General features: G+C 33.6%; 3 protein-coding genes across 4 annotated transcripts; all 3 read left to right on the top strand.

Moving 5' to 3' along the window:
* Positions 1–1120: 1120 nt before the first annotated feature.
* On the top strand, positions 1121–6898 carry LOC100787300 (transmembrane 9 superfamily member 1). 2 transcript variants are annotated; one of them, XM_006585156.4, is made up of 12 exons: positions 1121–1396; positions 2817–3015; positions 3100–3204; positions 4023–4040; positions 4141–4238; positions 4324–4476; positions 4606–4731; positions 4856–5022; positions 5234–5328; positions 5446–5819; positions 6044–6317; positions 6473–6898. In XM_006585156.4, the coding sequence occupies exons 1-12, from the start codon at positions 1310–1312 to the stop codon at positions 6538–6540; spliced, it is 1764 nt and encodes a 587-aa protein (XP_006585219.1). In that variant the 5' UTR covers positions 1121–1309; the 3' UTR covers positions 6541–6898. The 2 variants fall into 2 exon arrangements, with proteins under 2 accessions (XP_006585219.1, XP_003531298.1); XM_003531250.5 differs by having other exon boundaries at positions 1122–1396; positions 4606–4740.
* A 622-nt stretch (positions 6899–7520) lies between these two features.
* Positions 7521–8388, top strand: LOC100305932 (2Fe-2S ferredoxin-like superfamily protein). Its single transcript, NM_001248209.2, has one exon. The coding sequence runs from the start codon at positions 7571–7573 to the stop codon at positions 8003–8005; it is 435 nt and encodes a 144-aa protein (NP_001235138.1). The 5' UTR covers positions 7521–7570; the 3' UTR covers positions 8006–8388.
* A 1342-nt stretch (positions 8389–9730) lies between these two features.
* On the top strand, positions 9731–19124 carry LOC100810824 (phospholipase D delta). Its single transcript, XM_003532746.5, has 11 exons — positions 9731–10304; positions 10436–11399; positions 11871–11987; positions 12189–12383; positions 12683–12961; positions 13053–13121; positions 13257–13407; positions 13839–13987; positions 14588–14758; positions 17913–18110; positions 18539–19124. Exons 2-11 carry the CDS (start codon positions 10449–10451, stop codon positions 18830–18832), a joined length of 2574 nt encoding a protein of 857 aa, XP_003532794.1. The 5' UTR covers positions 9731–10304; positions 10436–10448; the 3' UTR covers positions 18833–19124.
* The last annotated feature ends 998 nt before the right edge of the window (positions 19125–20122 follow it).

Below are 20122 nucleotides of genomic sequence, written 5' to 3'. Positions count from 1 at the left end.
TTATTATTTGGTGTTCTCAGTACATTGATTAAGAAATAAAAAAAAATGTGTAAATCATAAGAGAGTATATAAAATATTATGGAGGACACAATTTTTTATTTCTCAATAAAAATATTTATATATTAAGTTACTTAATAATACTCTTAAGATCCAGGTTACTATTTGTTATACTTAAATAGTTTCTTTGATTAACTAAAAATCCCTTGAAAGTTGAAACTTACCTAAACCATTTATTTTAAGACAGAGTAATTAACAGAAATTATATTAATTAAATAAATTAAAATTACTTTATTATATTCTTTCAATAAATGAAAATAATATAAAATGATAAAAAAAGTTTTAATTTGATTTAAATTTAAAAATAATAGTATATTTATAATAATAATAATACTATTTTAAAAACAGTATGATTTTAAGTTTTATAATAAACATGATTTAAGTTAAATTTATATTATAAAATAACCTATTCATAATAGCACAGATTTAAATTTAAAAAATTGTAAAATCTTAAAAATCTAATTTCATTCGCCATGCAAGAGAGAAGAGACAAAGTATAAAAATGAGTTAATTGAAAAAAATAAAAGAAGTATAAGCTTCATTCTTTAAATTAAATATTAAAATTTATAATATAAAAAAATTACTATATCAAGAAAATGTTGTTTTCCTCTGAAGGTAGAGATCACTTTCCTTCCCCAAAAAATATAATTTGGACCCATGACATGATGTCTGTTGTTTTATCCTTGCACCCCGCATTTGTTTTGTTTATTTTACAAAAACATCCTTGATGGAAATTAATTTCGGTTTGTCAAGATATTTAACGAAAACTAGTTTCTATCAAATTGGTGACATGTTGTGGAAGAAGAAGTAATGAAAGTGCAAAGATGCACGTGAAGAAGGAAGAGCAATGCTTGGAGAAGATGAAGAGGGTGCCTGCAGAGTGAGAGAGGTGGAGTACGAATTTCAAAAAAAAAAAAAAAGGTTTGTGAGTCATGGGCCAAAATTTGAGTCACGTACGAAGCGGATCATAGAAAGTGAGAAATAGCCCAAGATGTAACTTCACCGTCTCAGTCACAGAACACAGTTTCACTCTATTACCCAAAAAACCGTAATAATAATAATGAAATGAAAGAAATTCCACTCATCGTCGTCATTCATTTCATTTCATTTGAGTGTAGTCCTAACGTAACCTTATTTTCTCATTCGTCGTCGACAACGTAAATTACCATTATAGTCCGTTCGTGCTTCCTCTGTTCTTCTTCTTGTTGTTGTGTTGTTCTGTTCTCTTTCTCTCTCTTCAAGCATCACCGCCATGTTCTTCGAATCCCGATCCCTCCTCTTCCCGCTCCTTTTCTCTCTCTTCCTTTCTTCCGCCTTCGCTTCAGACTCAGATCACAAGGTAATTCCTCATTCCCCAAACCCCTTTCTCTTTTTTCGATTCGATCTACTCTCTCTTTGCTGCATTAGGATTTGGATCTGCCTACCGCGTGCCTTTTCAGCTCTTACCTGCACTCAATTTCAATCTCTTAGCTTCGGATTTTCTTATTCCGGTTTTAATCTTGCAATCGTTGGGTTTTCCTAGTGTTAGATCTCAACTGGGTTTTTGCTTGTGCTCTCACCTAGGTGTCTCTGCAATGTGGGTGTTTTGCTGTTCATTGCTTGGCTTTTTTCCTTGCTAATTAATTAGATTCAATTTGACTTCTTTTTCCCCTGTTTCTAGTTCATGATCTTGGATCATCTGTTGTTTTTTTTTTTTAAGGTTAAAATAATTAATGCTGGATTGCTGGGCTAGTTTTGGATTTGGAATTAAGCTGCTTCAGGGGTTTTGAAATACCGAGATGATGCTGTAATGTGAGTTGTAACTTGTTAGGGGGGAAGTGGGAAGAGCTTTACATTGTGATTAGGCTTTGGTGTGCATCAATTTTCAATGAAGCCATAGAAGGATCCATTAGGAGATGTGTGAAACGAAGGTTGACCGAAATTGGACAGAACAGAAAAGAATTTTTTTTGTTGTTTACAAGTCTTTGGTTATAATTGTGATGTCAGCATGGAAGCTAGATAGGTTTTTTTGTTGTAGACCATGCTATCTATCTGCAATTTTTTCAGTATTGTGAAGAATGAAGACTGATGTGGAGCATTGCAGCCCTATTTGTGTACCCCATTTTTTAGATAAGAAGTTTTTTAAAACAACAAGTTTAATAGTTGCTAGTCATATCTGCTGTTTTTCAGAACTGGAAAGGTTCCGATGAAAAAAATTGTCTTGTAAATAATTGAGTAATGTATGTACTATGTAGGATTCTCTGGGTGAGGTTGTAAATCAAATTCTACCCTAACATAAGAAGTTTTAATGGTTGATTAGTTTGATTGAGAGTACTTAAGTAATGTTTAAGATCAGGGCATCATCTTATGAATTGTGTTTTTTTTACTCTAATAATGTTATCTGGATCTCTGAACAAATTATTTTCTAACATAAATTTGAGATTGAATTGATGTGGACACCCATTACTTGTTTGCTAGAAGGTTTAAAATATTGAGCTTTAAGCTTTGCCAATGTGTAGTGTCTTAATATTTCTCCCAGAGACTATCATAGATTATATAATTGATTATCATTCAGTGAACTGAAAATCTGAAATCAAATTATAAATCTTGTCAATAACTTAGTATATGTTCTTTTTTATCCCAACCCCTATACTATAACTGTTGTCCCAGAATTTTTCCCCACTGAATTAGTGAAACAGATTAAATATGTATATTTCATTTGTAGTGCCAAGTGGTGAACAACTTCTGTTTTTAAAAGAATGTATTTTATTTTGTTTCAGTATCAACACGATGAACCAGTTAACCTTTGGGTGAACAAAGTTGGTCCTTATAACAATCCACAAGAAACATACAACTATTACAGCCTCCCATTTTGTCATCCATCTAGTAGTGCTAGTGCTGCACACAAATGGGGTGGTCTTGGTGAGGTCCTGGGTGGCAATGAGCTCATCGATAGCCAAATTGAAATAAAGTTCCAAAGTATGAAGGTTTCTGTTGTACTATGTATTTCATAGAAGAGCCGTCAGTTGACAAACTGGCTTTAATGGATACTATTGTTTTCAGGAAATGTGGATAAGACTGTCTTTTGCCAGATAGATCTCGATGAAGCAAAGGTGAAACAGTTCAAGGATGCAATAGAGAATAATTACTGGTTTGAATTCTTCATGGGTATGTTTTGCTTTGTTTCTTTCACTTATTACTATGACAACTTATAGAATGATTGTACTTTCAAGAAATGTAGGAAGGTTGCAGAAAATTATTTCCTTGGCCATTACAGTAACATGAAGAATAAAATAAACACAAAATGAAAATGTATAGCGGAAGCAACCAGAGAACATCTAAAAATATATGGAAATTTCCAAAATATCTTGTGCTTATTCTATATAAAAATTATTATAAAAATTAGATCATATATATTATGGTATATAAATTATTATTAGTATCTAGCAAAAGGGTAATATTGTCATTTACATATATATTTTATACCATTTCCTAATCCACCTCAAACATAGCAAAGGGTAGCATAAATATCATCTAATAGATTATTTGGTGCACATCCAAACATTGAATAATATAAAAGCTTATTATGGTCTTAGCCTATCCTATTCTTATCCAATTCTTATATTTTATCTTGTCTACTGAACAAGCCCTTACAGTTTTTTGTAAGCATTCTAGAATACTTTATTGAGTGTTAATTTCCATATTATAGTCACTATTACAACTGAAAGTATTAAATTAAGAACTCTGTATGAAGTACTTTCTTAAGTATTTTTCAATAACTTAGTGTTAATTAATCATCGATATTATACTGTCTTGATTGTCATAATGTTGTGAGGATTTGTTCCAAAGGATGCTCTTCCTTGTATGTTTGCAATTAAATAATTTAATAATTATTGAATTCTCTTTCCTTTTTTAACTGAATTACTTACTAGCATCTGTTCTTATTTCTTTTGGTCTGCTATGTGACGCACTAAACACAAGTTCAGATGATCTACCTTTGTGGGGTATGTTCAGAACTGCCTCTTCTCCTTTCTCTTTATTTGATATGATTTTGTACTTCACATGTTAGTCATTTATCTAAGACATTTCTTTTTTCATTTTAAGGATATGTTGGTGAGTTACATCCTGATAAGAACAGTGATAATGGCAAGCATGTCATTTATACACACAAAAACATTATTGTTAAATACAACAATGATCAGGTTAGAAGTTATTTAAATATCTTATGCTATCTTAAGACAGGTTATGGATCCTTCAAGTTTCATATTAAGGTTTGTTTCCTTGCAGATTATTCATGTTAATCTCACTCAGGATATCCCAAAGCCTTTGGAAGTGGGAAAACATTTGGACATGACATATTCTATCAAATGGGATTCTACCAATGTCACTTTTGGGCGTCGCTTTGATGTCTACCTGGATCATCCTTTCTTTGAGCATCAGGTACAACTTTGCTTTTAAAATTGAAATGGTGTTGTTTATGGTTTGGTGAATTGCTATGTATTCATCCATGTTGGTCCTACCATATCTCTGTCACTGAGTATTTTGCTCCTTTGTTTTCTTTTTCCCTAGATTCATTGGTTCTCCATTTTTAACTCTTTCATGATGGTCATCTTCCTTACTGGATTGGTGTCAATGATATTGATGCGAACTCTGAGAAATGACTATGCAAAGTATGCTCGGGAAGATGATGATTTGGAAAGTCTGGTGATGGTTTCATGACTTTTATCTTTAATAATTTGTGGAATATGAACCTTTCTTCCTAGAGAAATCATTGTGGTTCTAATTGTCGAATATTTGGTCATTTCTTCCATGCTTACAGGAGAGAGATGTTAGTGAAGAATCTGGCTGGAAACTTGTGCATGGTGATGTTTTTCGACCGCCTCGCAACTTAGTTATTCTTTCAGCTGTTGTTGGCACAGGTGCTCAGCTTGCGTTGCTGGTTCTTCTTGTCGTCTTGTTGGCTATTGTTGGGATGTTGTATGTTGGGTATGTGCGTAACCTTCAACTGACTGAAACATAAGTCTGAATAATGAATTCATTGGATTCTAGTTGTGTACTAATGTTACTTTAGTAATAAGCATGTAGCAGTGCTTGCATAGTTGGCTATTTCTACTTCATACTAGTTGGAACACTTTGTGTTGTTTGTTCCTTTCTCTCTTGTTGATTGTCATGTAAGTTCCTTCATTGCTTGTCTCAGGCGAGGAGCCATCATCACTACTTTCATTGTGTGTTATGCTCTCACATCTTTTATTTCTGGTTATGTGAGTGGGGGGATGTACTCACGAAATGGGGGTAAGAATCTTCTTTAATTTTCTGTATTTTCGCTCCTAGTATGTTTGGGTGGCTTTGTCTCAGTCTTCTCCTTTTGGTTTTGAATGATTATGTAACTATTTTTTATCTGTTTGTTAGGTAAACACTGGATTAAATCCATGATTCTTACTGCTTCTCTGTTCCCATTCATGTGCTTTGGAATTGGATTTATCTTAAACACAATCGCTATATTCTATGGGTCTCTAGCAGCAATTCCATTTGGCACAATGGTGGTTGTATTTGTCATTTGGGCTTTCATCTCTTTCCCTCTAGCACTTCTTGGCACAGTTGTTGGAAGAAACTGGAGTGGTGCTCTGAATAATCCCTGTCGCGTAAAGACTATTCCTCGTCCCATTCCTGAAAAGAAGTGGTACCTTACACCCTCTGTGGTTTCTCTGATGGGAGGACTGCTACCCTTTGGCAGCATATTCATTGAAATGTATTTTGTATTCACTTCCTTCTGGAATTACAAGGTGAATCACAGCACTACTATGACTTGTTTCTGTGATGAAGTTTCTTTTTTACTTATTGGTCTGGTTATAAAAGTTATTCGCGTGTCATAAGAGCAGAGCATTATCAAGGAAAAAAATAATCCTTGAAACTGCTCTTTTTAAGTAAAAAATGTGTATATTTCAGTGGAAGCTGTGTGAACCTGCACATTTGGCTTATATATTTTTTCTTCCTTTGTGGCATACAGGTGTACTATGTGTATGGCTTTATGCTGCTAGTCTTTGTGATTCTTATCATCGTTACCATTTGTGTGACAATTGTGGGGACATACTTTTTGTTAAATGCTGAGAACTACCACTGGCAATGGACTTCTTTCTTTTCAGCTGCCTCAACAGCTGTTTATGTTTATTTGTACTCAATATACTACTTCTATGTGAAGACGAAGATGTCAGGCTTCTTCCAGACCAGCTTTTATTTTGGATACACTTTGATGTTTTCTCTTGGACTAGGAATTCTATGTGGTAAGTCGTCTTCAATTTGATTTAGATTTTCACCCTGCTTATGTGATTGAATATCTTATCGTGTGCCAATTAAGCCCCACTTCTTCCTATTGTCCTGCATAAAGCCTTGTGTCCTTATCTCCTGAATCGGGCTATAATGTTTCTTTAATGTGCAGGAGCTGTGGGTTTTCTTGGTTCAAATTTGTTCGTGAGGAGGATCTACAGAAATATCAAGTGCGATTAAGGTTTTGAGTCAGACCTGAGCACTTCCATAGGTTTGTTGCTGAAGACAATAAATTTTTGGAGGAAGCCTCTGGTCATGTGTGGGGAAACCTAACAATGTTTACAGGTGAATCCACAGGGTTTTGAGAATGAGGATGTATTATTTTTCTATATTGGGGAAGCCCTGAGATTTTTTTTCCCCGGCTGTAATTGATTGTCTTTATAATTTTAGATAAGTAGTACAATATTCAACTCTTGTGATTACCGTTTCATCCCCTTATAAAATAGGGGTCCATTGAAGAACTGGTGCCCAATTCCCAATTCCCCAACATGGGTTTCAACTATCAATATAAGTAAAGAGGGGGATCAAGTCTCGGAAATGAATTTTGTATGAAGATCTGAATATCATTCTTATCTGCTTCCTTTACACTCCTTTTAAATGATAAATAATTTTTGTAGTGTCTTTACCGTTTAGTTTATTATTATAAGATTATCAATGGTTCGATATCGTTGCTGCTGTGACAACCATGAGTTGCTATCTGAACTTTGTGGCGCTCGTTTCATGTGTACGTAATTCCCTGCCAGTAACTGAAGTGGAGTTTTGAAAACCATTCAAATAGATAGACCTCTTGCATTACATCCAATGGCTATAAACTTGTTCAAGTCAGAACCATACAAAATATTTGTTCCATATTGGACATTATTGGTACGAAATTATTATTGTTTGGAATAATAATTAATCTTTGTTAGAAATTATAAGTTCATATAAGATGAGTATTTTATTTTTTTCAACATGATCTATTTTATAATTGGAATTTGAATGTTGGTAATATTGAACATTTAGGATAAGAGGGTGGTGCCAACCACAATCTGAGTGGTGATAAAGGAGATAATAAAGCAACGCGTACAATGCTGCCACGTGGCAGATAGGGTTGGATGATACTTCACGTCGTTACGTGTTGCAAGCACACTATTTCCACAAGCCCACACCCTCAATAAGTTGTCACCAACACAAACAATAGTGCATAGCGTTTTTCATTGTGCATTATTCAATGGCCACCACAGCAGCTCTATCCGGAACCATGGTGAGCACCTCCTTCATGAGGAAGCAACCTATGACGACCAAGAGCCTAAAGACATTCCCCAACGCTCTTTTTGGTCTGAAAGGTGGACGAGGTGGTCGTGTAACTTGCATGGCCTCGTACAAGGTGAAGCTCATAACCCCAGAAGGAGAAGTGGAGTTTGAATGCCCAGATGATGTTTTCATTGTTGACAAGGCTGAGGAAGAAGGCATTGAACTTCCCTACTCGTGCAGGGCTGGTTCTTGCGTTTCATGTGTTGGGAAAATTGTGAAAGGTGACGTGGACCAGTCAGATGGTAGCTTCCTTGATGATGAACAAATAGAAAGTGGATGGGTTCTCACCTGTGTTGCTCTACCTAGGTCAGACGTTGTCATTGAGACACACAAGGATGGAGAGATCGAATGATCGATATATATCATAATGTAATCTTGTCCATTGCTCTTCTAATGCCATCTATCTATGTCGTGTTTTGATTTTGTTAGAGTGATTTGGCATTGGCTAGTTAGCTAGCTGAAATCATCGCGAGTTTATTAATTACTTTTGTCATGTTTGTGGAAACAAGTGAAATTGTTGCACTTTAATTAATTAGTTTGGTAATGCTTACTGTTTATGCACATGTTGTCTAAGACAATAATAGTTCTTCTTTATCTTTTTCTTTCCTCTTTGATGGGTCGGGGCTGAATAAGAGTTTAATTTTGATTTTGGCAACTGGCAAGTAACATGACAAGCCCCATTGTAATGTTTGTGCACGGGTTTTGACAGTAATTGAACAAAATATGGGTGAAACATATATGTGATAATTATTACTCTCTTTCTCACTGGATACATTCAATTATCTAATTTATTCTTCATCACTATGACATTGATAAGAATGTGTGACAACCTAAATTTATATGTTTTTTAATTATATTTTTTTCATTCACAAAATTTAAACTCAAGATGTTATTGAAGAAAATAAAGTTTCAGAGTAATAAATGTTTTAAATTTATAATTTTTTTTTCAAACTTATCATTATTGTTAATATTTTTATCTCTTTTAATTATTTATTAATATATTCTCTTTTCTTTTGATAAAAATAATTAATATAAAAAATATTATAAATTCAGTCTTATAAAAAATAACTAATATTAATTCAAATTTGAGTATATAAATAAGAAATAAGAAAGTGGTAAAAGAAGTGATAGAACACTTTTTAATATATTATTTCAATTAATTCACATCTTCCGTCAATATGCGTGAACCATATTCATAATATTTCTTTGGTCTCCTTTTATTATTATAAAATCATTTCAATAATTTATTCTTTTAAAAAATTAATTAATTTAGTTTTTTTTATAAAAGTTAATTTAGTTATTACAAAAATTAGACATGACTATATATCAGATTTCTTTGCTAACTTGTCAATGAGTTGTCACCATTGTTAGTTCATCAAGTTATTACGACTAAAATAAGAAAAAAGTCTTTAAGCATTTAAAATCAAAACAAAATATTTAAATGATTAAAATAAATGAAAAAAAATATTTTTTAGAGACCAAAAGGTTATCTAAGCCACTCAAAAATTATATAACTTTTTTTAGAAATAATTGGGAATGTTCATGAACAAAATTGATTGATTGATTTTAAAAAGAAAAATCATTTGATCGTTTGACTTTTTTATTTCATCATTGAATGGATATAGTTTAAAATTTAAATCTGAGTTTATATAATCCAATTTAAACTTTAAAGTAATTTGGATTAAATCAAATCCTTTAGTTTTTAGATTAATAAATATGTACATTAACTTAATGAAAGATGTGATATTTATTTAGATAATATTATTTAAATATTTAGAGAGAAATAACTTTATTATCAATTTTGATATGAAAGACTAAAAGGTATTTAAATCTAAGAGTTAAAAGAAGTTAAGAATTAATTCAATACAATTAAAAACATAAATGATTAAACGTATATTTAGCTTATTTAAAAGTCGTACGTAAATAGGCAAGATTATTTTATCACAGTTTTTTTTTAAATCTCAATCCAATCTATTTTCTTTCAATTTTCATCTCTGCTTTATTTTTTTCTTATCTCTTTTTTTTATTAAATTAAATAATTTATTACCCTATTTTTATTTTCTTCCCATCTCTCTTGCTATTCCATTCACTCCAAAATGGAGTAAACGTTCATATTTTTTCCTCGTGTATAGGAGAGAGATAACTAGGAGAGGGCACGAAGTTCCTTGGTTCCATGCAAAATGTCTCCAATTTCTCAATCTCTCCATCATCTTCCACCTCACCAATCTCTTTCTTTTTATATTTTTTTATAATTATTTTCTCCCATGCATGTTTTTCGTTTGGAATTTGCCAATTCAGGAAATGAAAAAAAAAACAAGAGAGATGGTTTCCAAACTTGTAATTCCACGAGATTTGCCACCATTTTCGGCCTAAGAAACCTCTCTCCTGCTTCTTGCGGACGTGATGTTGGACCATGCTCTCTGAACTGCAACATTGTTATATGCATGAATCCATCTACGCACAAATTTCTTTTCTTTAATTTCCCCTTTTTTTACTTTTATTTCTTGTCATTAACTTCTTCTCCAGGTAATCGTTTTTCTTCTCCTCTCTTTGTCAAAGAGACTGGAACCTGAGAATTTGTTGAAGGGGCATGTTTGCCTTGTTACAACCAAAAGATGATGATATGAGATAACTGAAAGGATCATAATAAGGTGATCAACAACATTCATATTACATTTTTTTAAACCATTTTCCATAATGTTTTTTGCATCTAGAATTTTTTTTATTTTAGCCCCTGAAAAAATAAAGTGTTCTAATTTAAAAAACATGCATTTTTTTTTAGTTCTCAGGTTGAAATGGATTGTCATGGTGGTATTTGCCAAAGCTCTCCAAACCGGGAGCATGAAGGCCTTAATGAACATGTTTTCTTGCATGGTGACTTGGATCTGTTGATAGTAGAAGCCAAGTCTCTTCCAAATTTAGATTTATCCACTGAAGCAGTTAGAAAATGCATCACTATGGGAAACATGTGCCATCCTCCATTTATAAAAGGACTTAAGACACACTCAGGAAAAGACAAGATGATAACTAGTGACCCTTATGTTTCTGTATGCATTGCTGGTGCTACCATAGCTCAGACTAGAGTCATTGCTAACTGTGAGAACCCTTTGTGGGATGAGCAATTCATTGTGCCTGTTGCTCACCCTGCACAAAAACTAGAGTTCCTTGTGAAGGACAACGATCTTCTTGGTGCTGAACTCATTGGAGTTGTGGAGATACCTGTTCAGAAGATAATTGCTGGAAACACTATTAATGATTGGTTTCCCATTATTGGTCAGTATGGAAACTGCTTAAAACCTTATCCTGAATTGCATATTTCTGTTCAGTATAGGCAAATTGGAGTGAACCGTTCAGAGAGTATCAGTAGTGGGGATGGAAAAGCTTTAGGAGTTCCTAAAACATATTTCCCTCTCAGGAAAGGAGGGAGTGTGACTCTATATCAAGATGCACATTTACCAGATGGTATGCTACCTGAAATTCCACTTGAGGGTGGAAAAGTGTTTCAGCAGAATAAATGTTGGGAGGACATATGCCATGCAATTTTGGAAGCTCATCACCTCATATACATTATAGGATGGTCAGTTTATCACCCAGTGAGGCTTGTCAGAGAGGCAACAAAACCATTGCCTTCGGGGGGCGAGCTTTCGCTTGGAGAGCTGTTGAAGTACAAGTCACAAGAAGGGCTCCGAGTGGTTATGCTGATTTGGGATGACAGAACTTCACATGACAAGTTTCTGTTGAAAACAGTAATTCTCATTACCCTGATCAGAATAATAAACATGATGTCTATTGATTTCCTCATCAAATTCTAGGAAAGTTAGTTTTTTCTTTGTCCTGAATCAGTTGTTCTGCTTTCCAAATAAATCTAACTCATGAGACATTAAATTCATGATACTACTTTCATACCATAAAGTAATACAAGTAAAGGTCCTATTTAGGATAAAATTGGGTGGGTTCTGAAGTAAAAGATTGTGGTGATGTATCTTCTTTATGGGGGTGGATTTGCTTAGACTGTCTTGTATATGCACCATTTACATTCAGTAATGAGATGCTAGGCTTTTACGATTCCTAAAATATAAGTTTTAGCAGATATTTCCTTCATGGATTATTGTAATGTAGATATGGTTGCATAACAACTTTGCACTTACTCCTGCATCACAAGGATTTAGAGATAAAGTACATTATGATATTTGATTTTCTTGATTTCACTATTGCAGGATGGTGTCATGCAGACTCATGATGAAGAAACTAAAAAGTTTTTCAAACATTCTACTGTTCATTGTGTGCTATCTCCACGTTATGCAAGCAATAAGCTCAGTATTTTCAAGCAACAGGCACGGAGTTCTTAGTCTGAGTTTAGAATTATGTCGGATAAAGATACTAGCTATTTCACATCACCATCACTGTCATTATTTCTTAACTGGAAGACTTGCATTAAGTAATAGTCATAGATATAATGAAGTCTAGTTGTGTACTTTTTTCCTTTTTAGCTAAAACTTAAAACAATACTAATTTGATTGAATAATTTGGTCCAGGTTGTGGGAACCCTCTTTACACATCACCAGAAATGTGTGCTTGTAGACAGTCTAGGTTCCGGCAATAATCGAAAAATAACAGCTTTCATGGGTGGTTTGGATCTATGTGATGGTAGATATGATACACCTGAGCATCGGCTCTTTCGTGATCTAGATACAGTCTTTCATAATGATTTTCATAATCCTACATTTCAAGTAAGTGTTTATTGTAAACATTGAAGAATTCACAAGAGTACATCATGCCTTCTCTTTTATATTTGATCAACTTCATTTTGCTATATGGTGATTTGGCCTTATGAGAGTGTTCATATGTCATTGTAAAATCAATTATGTCAATGTTTATCTTCTATACACATAGTATATGCTATGGTTTGATATTCACGGTTTGGATGGGTGAAATAGAGAAGGAAAATAAATGCACACATCAGCACAAAATAAAGGAGAAAAAAAATATCACAAGGGAACTTGCTGAAATTGAGTGCTATATGAAACAGTTAAATTCAAATTCGTGTGCACCAAGGCAGCCATGGCATGACTTACACTGCAAAATTGAAGGTCCAGCAGCATATGATATATTGACCAATTTTGAACAAAGATGGAGGAAGGCCAAAAAATGGCGCGACTTCAGGCTCAAAAAGGTGACAAATTGGCATGATGATGCTTTGCTAAGGCTAGACCGGATTTCATGGATTGTCAAACCTTCTCCTTGTTCCAAAGGCGATAAATCTGTCCATGTAACCGATGAAAAAGATCCTGAGAGTTGGAATGTGCAGGTATGGAAATATGTTGATAGAATCTGTGATGTACACGTGCCCCTGATAAAATCAAGTAAAGATTATGAACTAGAATTTACATTTAATACAGATATTTAGGTCCATAGATTCAGGATCCGTGAAGGGATTTCCAAAGGATGTTGACAAAGCTAAGTCTCAGGTGAGAACAAGGTTGCACGTGATGCTCCTTTATACTATTAGGTTCTTGTTATTTTCATTAACTTCACATTCAGGTGTGGTTTCAAGTGATATTGAGATAAATTAATCCTTAACTTTCAATATTAATTTGTTTCAGAATCTTTTGTGTGGAAAAAATTTGAAAGTAGATCAAAGCATCCATACTGCTTATGTGAGAGCAATAAGATCGGCTGAGCGCTTTGTATATATTGAGAATCAGTATTTTTTGGGCTCCTCCTATCATTGGCCTTCATATAAAAATAATGCAGGTAGATAAACTTAATTTTCCAATATCTTCAACTTTATAAGGCATTTGCTAGATACACTTGTTTTTTTTTTTCAGTACAAGCAAGTCAATAAAGTCTACGGTTCATGTGCGAGATAAAAGGAGGATATAAAGGCATAAGTTTACAACCTTGCATTCATTTCCATGTTAGATTTCTTAATCTTAATAGTTTATTAGGTAAATATGGTGCACAAAAAGGTGTTTTGAAGGGCTTATTTTTTGTAATATTGTTTTCAAAATGCCTGCATACATTATACAAATTCATATTTCTTGCTAGCATTTTAAGGGAACTATATCACTCTCCTGATCCTAAGTTTCGTTAGCATTTGAATATTAAGGCAATTTGTGATGTACACAATGCTGTAGTTTTTACAAATACACTGCAAGTGTAAGGTTTATTTCTTATCTTAACAGGTGCAAACCACCTGGTTCCCATGGAGTTGGCTTTGAAAATTGCTGGTAAGATCGGTGCAAATGAACGCTTTTGTGTATATATAGTTATACCAATGTGGCCAGAGGGTGTTCCAACAAGTGCTGCTGTTCAAGAAATATTGTTCTGGCAGGTCAGACCAATTTCTATTCTGTATATTCCCTTGTTAAAATTGGCTGATTAACATTTTCAGTACTTTACATGTGAGTCTGTCTAAATTAGGAAGTCAGTTTGGTAGAACATGTTTCTTCCACAAACTTAAATTTATTACCTGGTAATCGATATTCTTTAAGGAAAATGAGTGCAATGTAGTTAACGAAAATGTTCTATTAATCCACAATCACTACAAACTTAAAGTCACATGCAACAGACTTATTGTCATTAAATCAGTTTTTAGTTCAAATTATATTGGCATACAGTTGTTTTATTCTTTCACCTTCAATTGGTTGAAGAAGATAAACTCACAAAGCATAGGTGGAAGAATGAATTTGGGATTTGATCTTCCCAATATTTAATGCATGTCCATGAGTTACACAGATTTAGGGATGTTCATTGTATCAATGTTTAAGACTCTTATTGTCTGTGATGTAGGTCACATTAGCTGAACCACAATAATATATGTATGCGTATTCTTTTCTTTTTTTATCTCTGCATTTTTCGTTTATTCTTTGGCATAACATGATTGAAGAGTACTTATCACAACCTTTGTATTTTGAAATTTGGATGACTATAGGGACAGACAATGTCTATGATGTACAAGATTATAGCTGATGCCCTTGAAAAAGCAGGTCTCTCCGATAAGTATCATCCACAAGATTATCTCAACTTTTACTGTCTTGGAAAGAGAGAACCACAATCCACAAATATTTCACCAACACCAAATCCATCAGAAAACCGCGCTTTGGTATGCTAAACTACCCTTGTGTTTCCTCATTGCATGCAGTTTGAAATATTAATTGAAACAACACTTAGAATTTCTTGACGTGCTCATTGTGAAAACACAAGCAGTTGATTCTTGTCACACTTCATCATTCATAAAAAATAGTTACTGCAGCAGTTGAATTCTACTAATGGACAAGAACCTCGCTGGTAGTTTGTGCCTGCTTTACTAGGTATGAGGCTTGAGCTCAGAATGTCAGAAAATAAATCCTGAAGAAAGTTATTATTTATTGGTGTACAACGTTGTTTTCTAAATTATAATAAATAAATTTCTTTGAATAGACAAATTATATTTAAAATTTAAAATTAACCATCTAAATTATGATATAAAACTGTTTTTAAGTTTTAATAAAACAAGCCAAATTCAAATTACAAATAAGATAAAAAGATGACAAATTGAGAGGAATAAACATTAAGAAAATCAAATAAATCGGGTTCAAGAAAGTATATCCAAATAGGAAATATTAGAAACATATTTCAGTATTTTCCCTAAATAAGTCAATCAATCCCTAAGATTGAGTTTCCTAATTAATTTACAATCCGCCAGTATATTAATGCATGGAAGCATAAACGCTTCCATCATCTCCTTTCCAATGGCTTCTGCATCCGATCCTCCAGAACAATCCCTGAGCAACAACACGTCGTCGTTTCAGTTTCCCGCCAACGCCAGCCTAACCCCGGAGAAGTTCAACGGCAAAAACTACTTGTCATGGGAAGGCTACGTAAACCTGTGGTTCAAAGGCCAAGGTCTCCACGACCACTTAACGATGAAACCCAACGAAATCCCCGAGAACGAAAGGAACCAATGGATGAGAATCGATAACCAACTCGTTCCTCTCTTGTGGCAATCCATTGATCCCAATTTATTGGTCCACTTTCGTTCTCTTAGAACGTGCTTCGATGTCTGGAACCAGGTCCGGAGCTTCTACTCGACCAACTTGCGACGATTTTACGATGTTGTCGTGGAGCTTCTGACGCTGCGAATGAGGGACCGCGACTTGCTCGGTTACCTCAACAAGGCGCTGGGGGTTGTTCAGGAGGTTAGGTTTTTTCTTGGCGGGAAGGCGCTGCAGGAAGTGCCGGAGAAGTTTGACACGTTTCTTATGTGCTTCGTGCTTCAGGGTCTCAGCAAGGATTTTGATGCCGTGAGAAACCAGATACTGTTGGACTCTCAAGTCACCACCACGGAGGGTCTTTATAACCGTTTAATGCCATTTCTTCTCTTTAAGAAATACTAATCCTAGCCTAGCTGTTCATTTACCTCATTACCTCATTATGTCACTGGGGAAACCATTGGAGTGGATGGTTTTTTTTTATCTTATCAAATTAGGGTCCTTGTTCATAAAAATTCTTCTAGTATCATTTTATTCTCTACATGTCACATTCTCATCAATTAGTAACTGCAATATTCAATCTCTACAAAACTTCAATTGTTTTAAATTATTTCTCTTTTTGAAATGGAATATTTACTGAATTACCATGAATAGTACCCAACCATATTATGTATTTATATAAGATTCTTCTATTTCATTCATTCTTAAGCAACTTCGAGAGAGTTTAATTGATCAATGATTTTTGTTTTTGTTTGTTTCCGGATATTTGGAATTCTTTCTTGGGCATTTAGTTGAGGAGAAGTTTTTTCATATCCGATAATCATGATTATTTAGATCATTTTTTGAAAATCAGAGAATTATATAATATTTTCTGTTTATTTTAATTATATTTAATAAAAGTATCATGACATTTTTTTACAATACTAAAAGAGAAATTAATTTGCAAAATAAGATTCTTACATTCTCCTCTCAAAAAGTTATTGTGAGAAATTAGTTAAAAAAATATTTTTGGGAAACATTCTTCCCAAAAAATATTATTTTTTAAGTAGATACTCAACATGGGAAACTAGGATTTTCAACCTAAGATTTCCAGGAAATTACAAATTTATCCCCTACCAAATGCCTCACGGTATTGGTATTTTGTTACTTTTGAAGAGATTATTTTGAAATGTTTGCTTCTTTCATAATTTTCATGCTGAAGTAAAGTGCTCAATTTGGTTAGGTGTTGCTCTGGGACTACCTAATAGTAATTTCTTTGAATTACTACCTAACGATTCTTCCTGTAAATAACTCAAACCAATCCCTAGGATTGAGTTTATCCCTAATTTGTAATTGGATTGTGTATTAATGCATGGAGCTATGAGTATCTCTAGGGTTCTCTCTCGAGCTAATTCAAACTAATCAATTGTAAGCATTACAGTAGTCACGTTGCTACATGTAAGTATTAAGATTTCCTCATACAGCATGATTAATGGGTCTGTCTTACCCATTACCATTACCCACGTATGATTGGACAAAGCACCAATAGGAATTACAACATAGTCCTAGTTTGAATTCCTTGATTGAATTCCAAGCACCAAATCTTGATGAATCCTTAACAAGTCCTGGAAATCACATGTCTGGGAGGTTAAGTGCATCTAAACATAGCAGTGAAGAAAATTAGCATATAATGTGAGGTTCTTATATAAATGGTTTTTATGTTAGCCAAAATACATATGTGATGAGTAATGAGTAATATGGCTCCTTCTCGTTAAGCAGGAATGAAGTTGGTGGAGATTAAAGTCCCGGCCTTCATATCTATATATCTGTGTGAAAAGTTAACTCAAAATATAAACAAAATATTGGTAAAAAAAAATATAAACAAAATAGACATAATCAAGATTGCCAGGTTAGAGAGTAAGTTAAATTTATAATATTTTTATTGGTCTTCTGGATCAAATTCCATAGATGGAAACAACGACTTCAAGGAAGAAATAAAAGAAAATCATTATACTTGTTTTCCTTCTGATTTTACCATTTTCAACACTTCACACATATATATTTCATGAGTTTGTATTAGTTTTGTCAATGAAATACATGCCTAGTGCCAGATGATCTGGATTATCTGCCAAATAAATATTTACTTAGTTTTGAGAAAATTATAAAAGTGTGTCAGCATTAATGGCCATTACATATTTACATTTGAGAAGTAATCAGTTGGTGCATGCAGTTCCATTTACAGACTTTTTCTGTTTATGTGCTGATAGTTTATGATCTTATTGTTATTTTTCCCCTTTCTTTAATCAGGTATCAGTTAAAAAATTCAGACGTTTTATGATTTATGTCCATGCCAAAGGAATGGTAATTGATGACGAATACGTAATTATTGGATCAGCAAATATTAACCAGAGATCCTTAGATGGTTCGAGGGACACAGAAATAGCTATGGGTGCTTATCAACCAAATTATACATGGACAGAAAAGAATGCTCATCCACGTGGCCAGGTTTGAAGCTCCAGCTACGTTTTGTTAATGAGCTAGAATAGTTGTACTAGCTAGGAAATGAGCATACTAATCTAAGATAAAAGTAAATATATATTGCTTAGCTTGTTTTATTTATATAGCACATATTGCAAACACACGAAATAATTAGACAGACCAAAAAGAAGTTAATTAACTAAATATTTGTGTGTATGAAAGTATAATCTTGAAGTTCAAATCTTTGTATCTGACCACATATGACATAGCCAACCCACCATTAAATAGTTTATATCTTTTGGATAAAACATGTATACTACTTTATCAGAATAAATCATTGTAAGCATAATTGATGACATAAACTCAGATCTGTGAATAGGTCTTGGTTATGTAATTTAATCTTTTTTCTCTCAGTAATTGGCAATTTCCTCAAATTAAAGACTGTGTTGGTGTAGGTGTATGGATACAGAATGTCACTGTGGGCTGAGCACCTTGCTGATCTTGATCATTGTTTTACTGAACCTCACAACCTGGAATGTGTGAGACATGTCAACAAAATTGCCAAACAAAACTGGGACATATATGTGTCTGAGGAAGGGAATCGGATGAGGGGACACTTGATGCAATATCCAGTTAAGATCAGCAAGGATGGAAAAGTTAGTGCACTTGATGATTATGAATCCTTTCCTGATGTTGGTGGCAAAGTTCTTGGATCACCAAATTCACTTCCGGATGCACTAACCGCCTGATTAACTGTTATGAACCAATATCCCCCCGACAGCTCAACATTCTCTAACAGATTCTGTTAGAGGGAATCCACCAGGTGCTTGATGATTCTGCTTTTGGGTCGTTGATTTGTGCCCTTAGTGGTCCTTTTGCTGGTTTGTTTTCTCCCTCCTAACATTAACCAAAGGAAGTCTTAGAAAATCCGCCTACAGATGTAACACTATGAAATGGTCCTAACTCCTAATGCATCTAAATAATTACCTTTTGTATGTAAATTTCTGTATTTGATAGTGAGTGCATAAATCTCTTTTAATATATATATATATATTTTTATAGGTGTGAGAATGGGGCGAGTTGGGTACTATATATAGTACTTGTATCCGCATCCATCCCATTAAATCATTAATGGGTACTGTATTATAGTCAGAGAACAATCAAGAGGAAGATGGAGCTTGGAAAATATAGATGATGTGGTCACATTCTGCATGACTGCTCTAATTTCTTAATTGAGTCTGCTTTTGACGTACTTGGTTGATAATGTGGTAGCATATGCACATAATGCCAAGGGTAAGCAGAGCACTAGATTCAGTTGATGCATGAAGTGTATTTTTTGGATCATGGTTTTCCCTTTCACGTGTAGCAATTTCAATTCAGTTGCTACTTTGGTGGCTTTTTAATATACGGGATGAAGATGAGGTTAATGGAAAGAGTTGGGAACTTATGATACATTGATTATGCATAACATATGGTTCTTGTATTTCTGTAGTCTAGATATGATTCTCATTCATTTTGAAGAACTTGAAGCGGTTAAGTTAGGATTTAATCTTTTTCGCGTTTCCTATCTAATGTTCAAAATTCAAGGGCAGCAATGTTATTTTACATGAACGAGAATTTTTTCTATATGTTTCGTTTAACCAAGGAATTATTATATATTATATTATACATTATATATTTTTTATAAATAAAAAAACCTATTGATACCATTCTGATTCTATTCTTGCCCTAAGATTGGAACAAAATTCTTATCATATCTTAGTATACTTTATCATAAATGTCACTGTATCTTAACATATTTCGATTATATCATATCATATCATATCTTCTGAGATTACTGGAACAAGATATGATAAAATCACGATCAAATAAAGGCCTATATAATGCTCTCTAGACCAAGGAATAATAAGGCAGAATATATTTGATGCTATACGTAAACAACCTCTAACATAACTGAGGAAACCCTATTCTTAAACATAATCTGAACTTTAACGTTATTTTGACCTATTATTATTCCAGTTCCACTTATTTTCATTATT

Source organism: Glycine max, chromosome 8, assembly GCF_000004515.6.
Source record: "Glycine max cultivar Williams 82 chromosome 8, Glycine_max_v4.0, whole genome shotgun sequence".
Taxonomy (NCBI): Eukaryota; Viridiplantae; Streptophyta; class Magnoliopsida; order Fabales; family Fabaceae; genus Glycine; species Glycine max.
The sequence above is the reverse complement of the archived record's forward strand: the minus strand, read 5'-3'. Positions and strand labels throughout refer to the sequence as shown.

Bases quoted from the DNA above. Each gene is read 5' to 3' on its own strand.
- LOC100810824 (XM_003532746.5), top strand. From the start codon at position 10,449: ATGGATTGTCATGGTGGTATTTGCCAAAGCTCTCCAAACCGGGAGCAT. The intron at 11,400-11,870 runs GTAATTCTCATT...TCACTATTGCAG, and splicing joins ACAAGTTTCTGTTGAAAACA to GATGGTGTCATGCAGACTCA. The intron at 12,962-13,052 runs GTATGGAAATAT...CATTTAATACAG, and splicing joins CTGAGAGTTGGAATGTGCAG to ATATTTAGGTCCATAGATTC.
- LOC100787300 (XM_003531250.5), top strand. From the start codon at position 1,310: ATGTTCTTCGAATCCCGATCCCTCCTCTTCCCGCTCCTTTTCTCTCTC. The intron at 4,741-4,855 runs GTGATGGTTTCA...CCATGCTTACAG, and splicing joins ATGATGATTTGGAAAGTCTG to GAGAGAGATGTTAGTGAAGA. The intron at 5,023-5,233 runs GTATGTGCGTAA...TGCTTGTCTCAG, and splicing joins GTTGGGATGTTGTATGTTGG to GCGAGGAGCCATCATCACTA.
- LOC100305932 (NM_001248209.2), top strand. From the start codon at position 7,571: ATGGCCACCACAGCAGCTCTATCCGGAACCATGGTGAGCACCTCCTTC.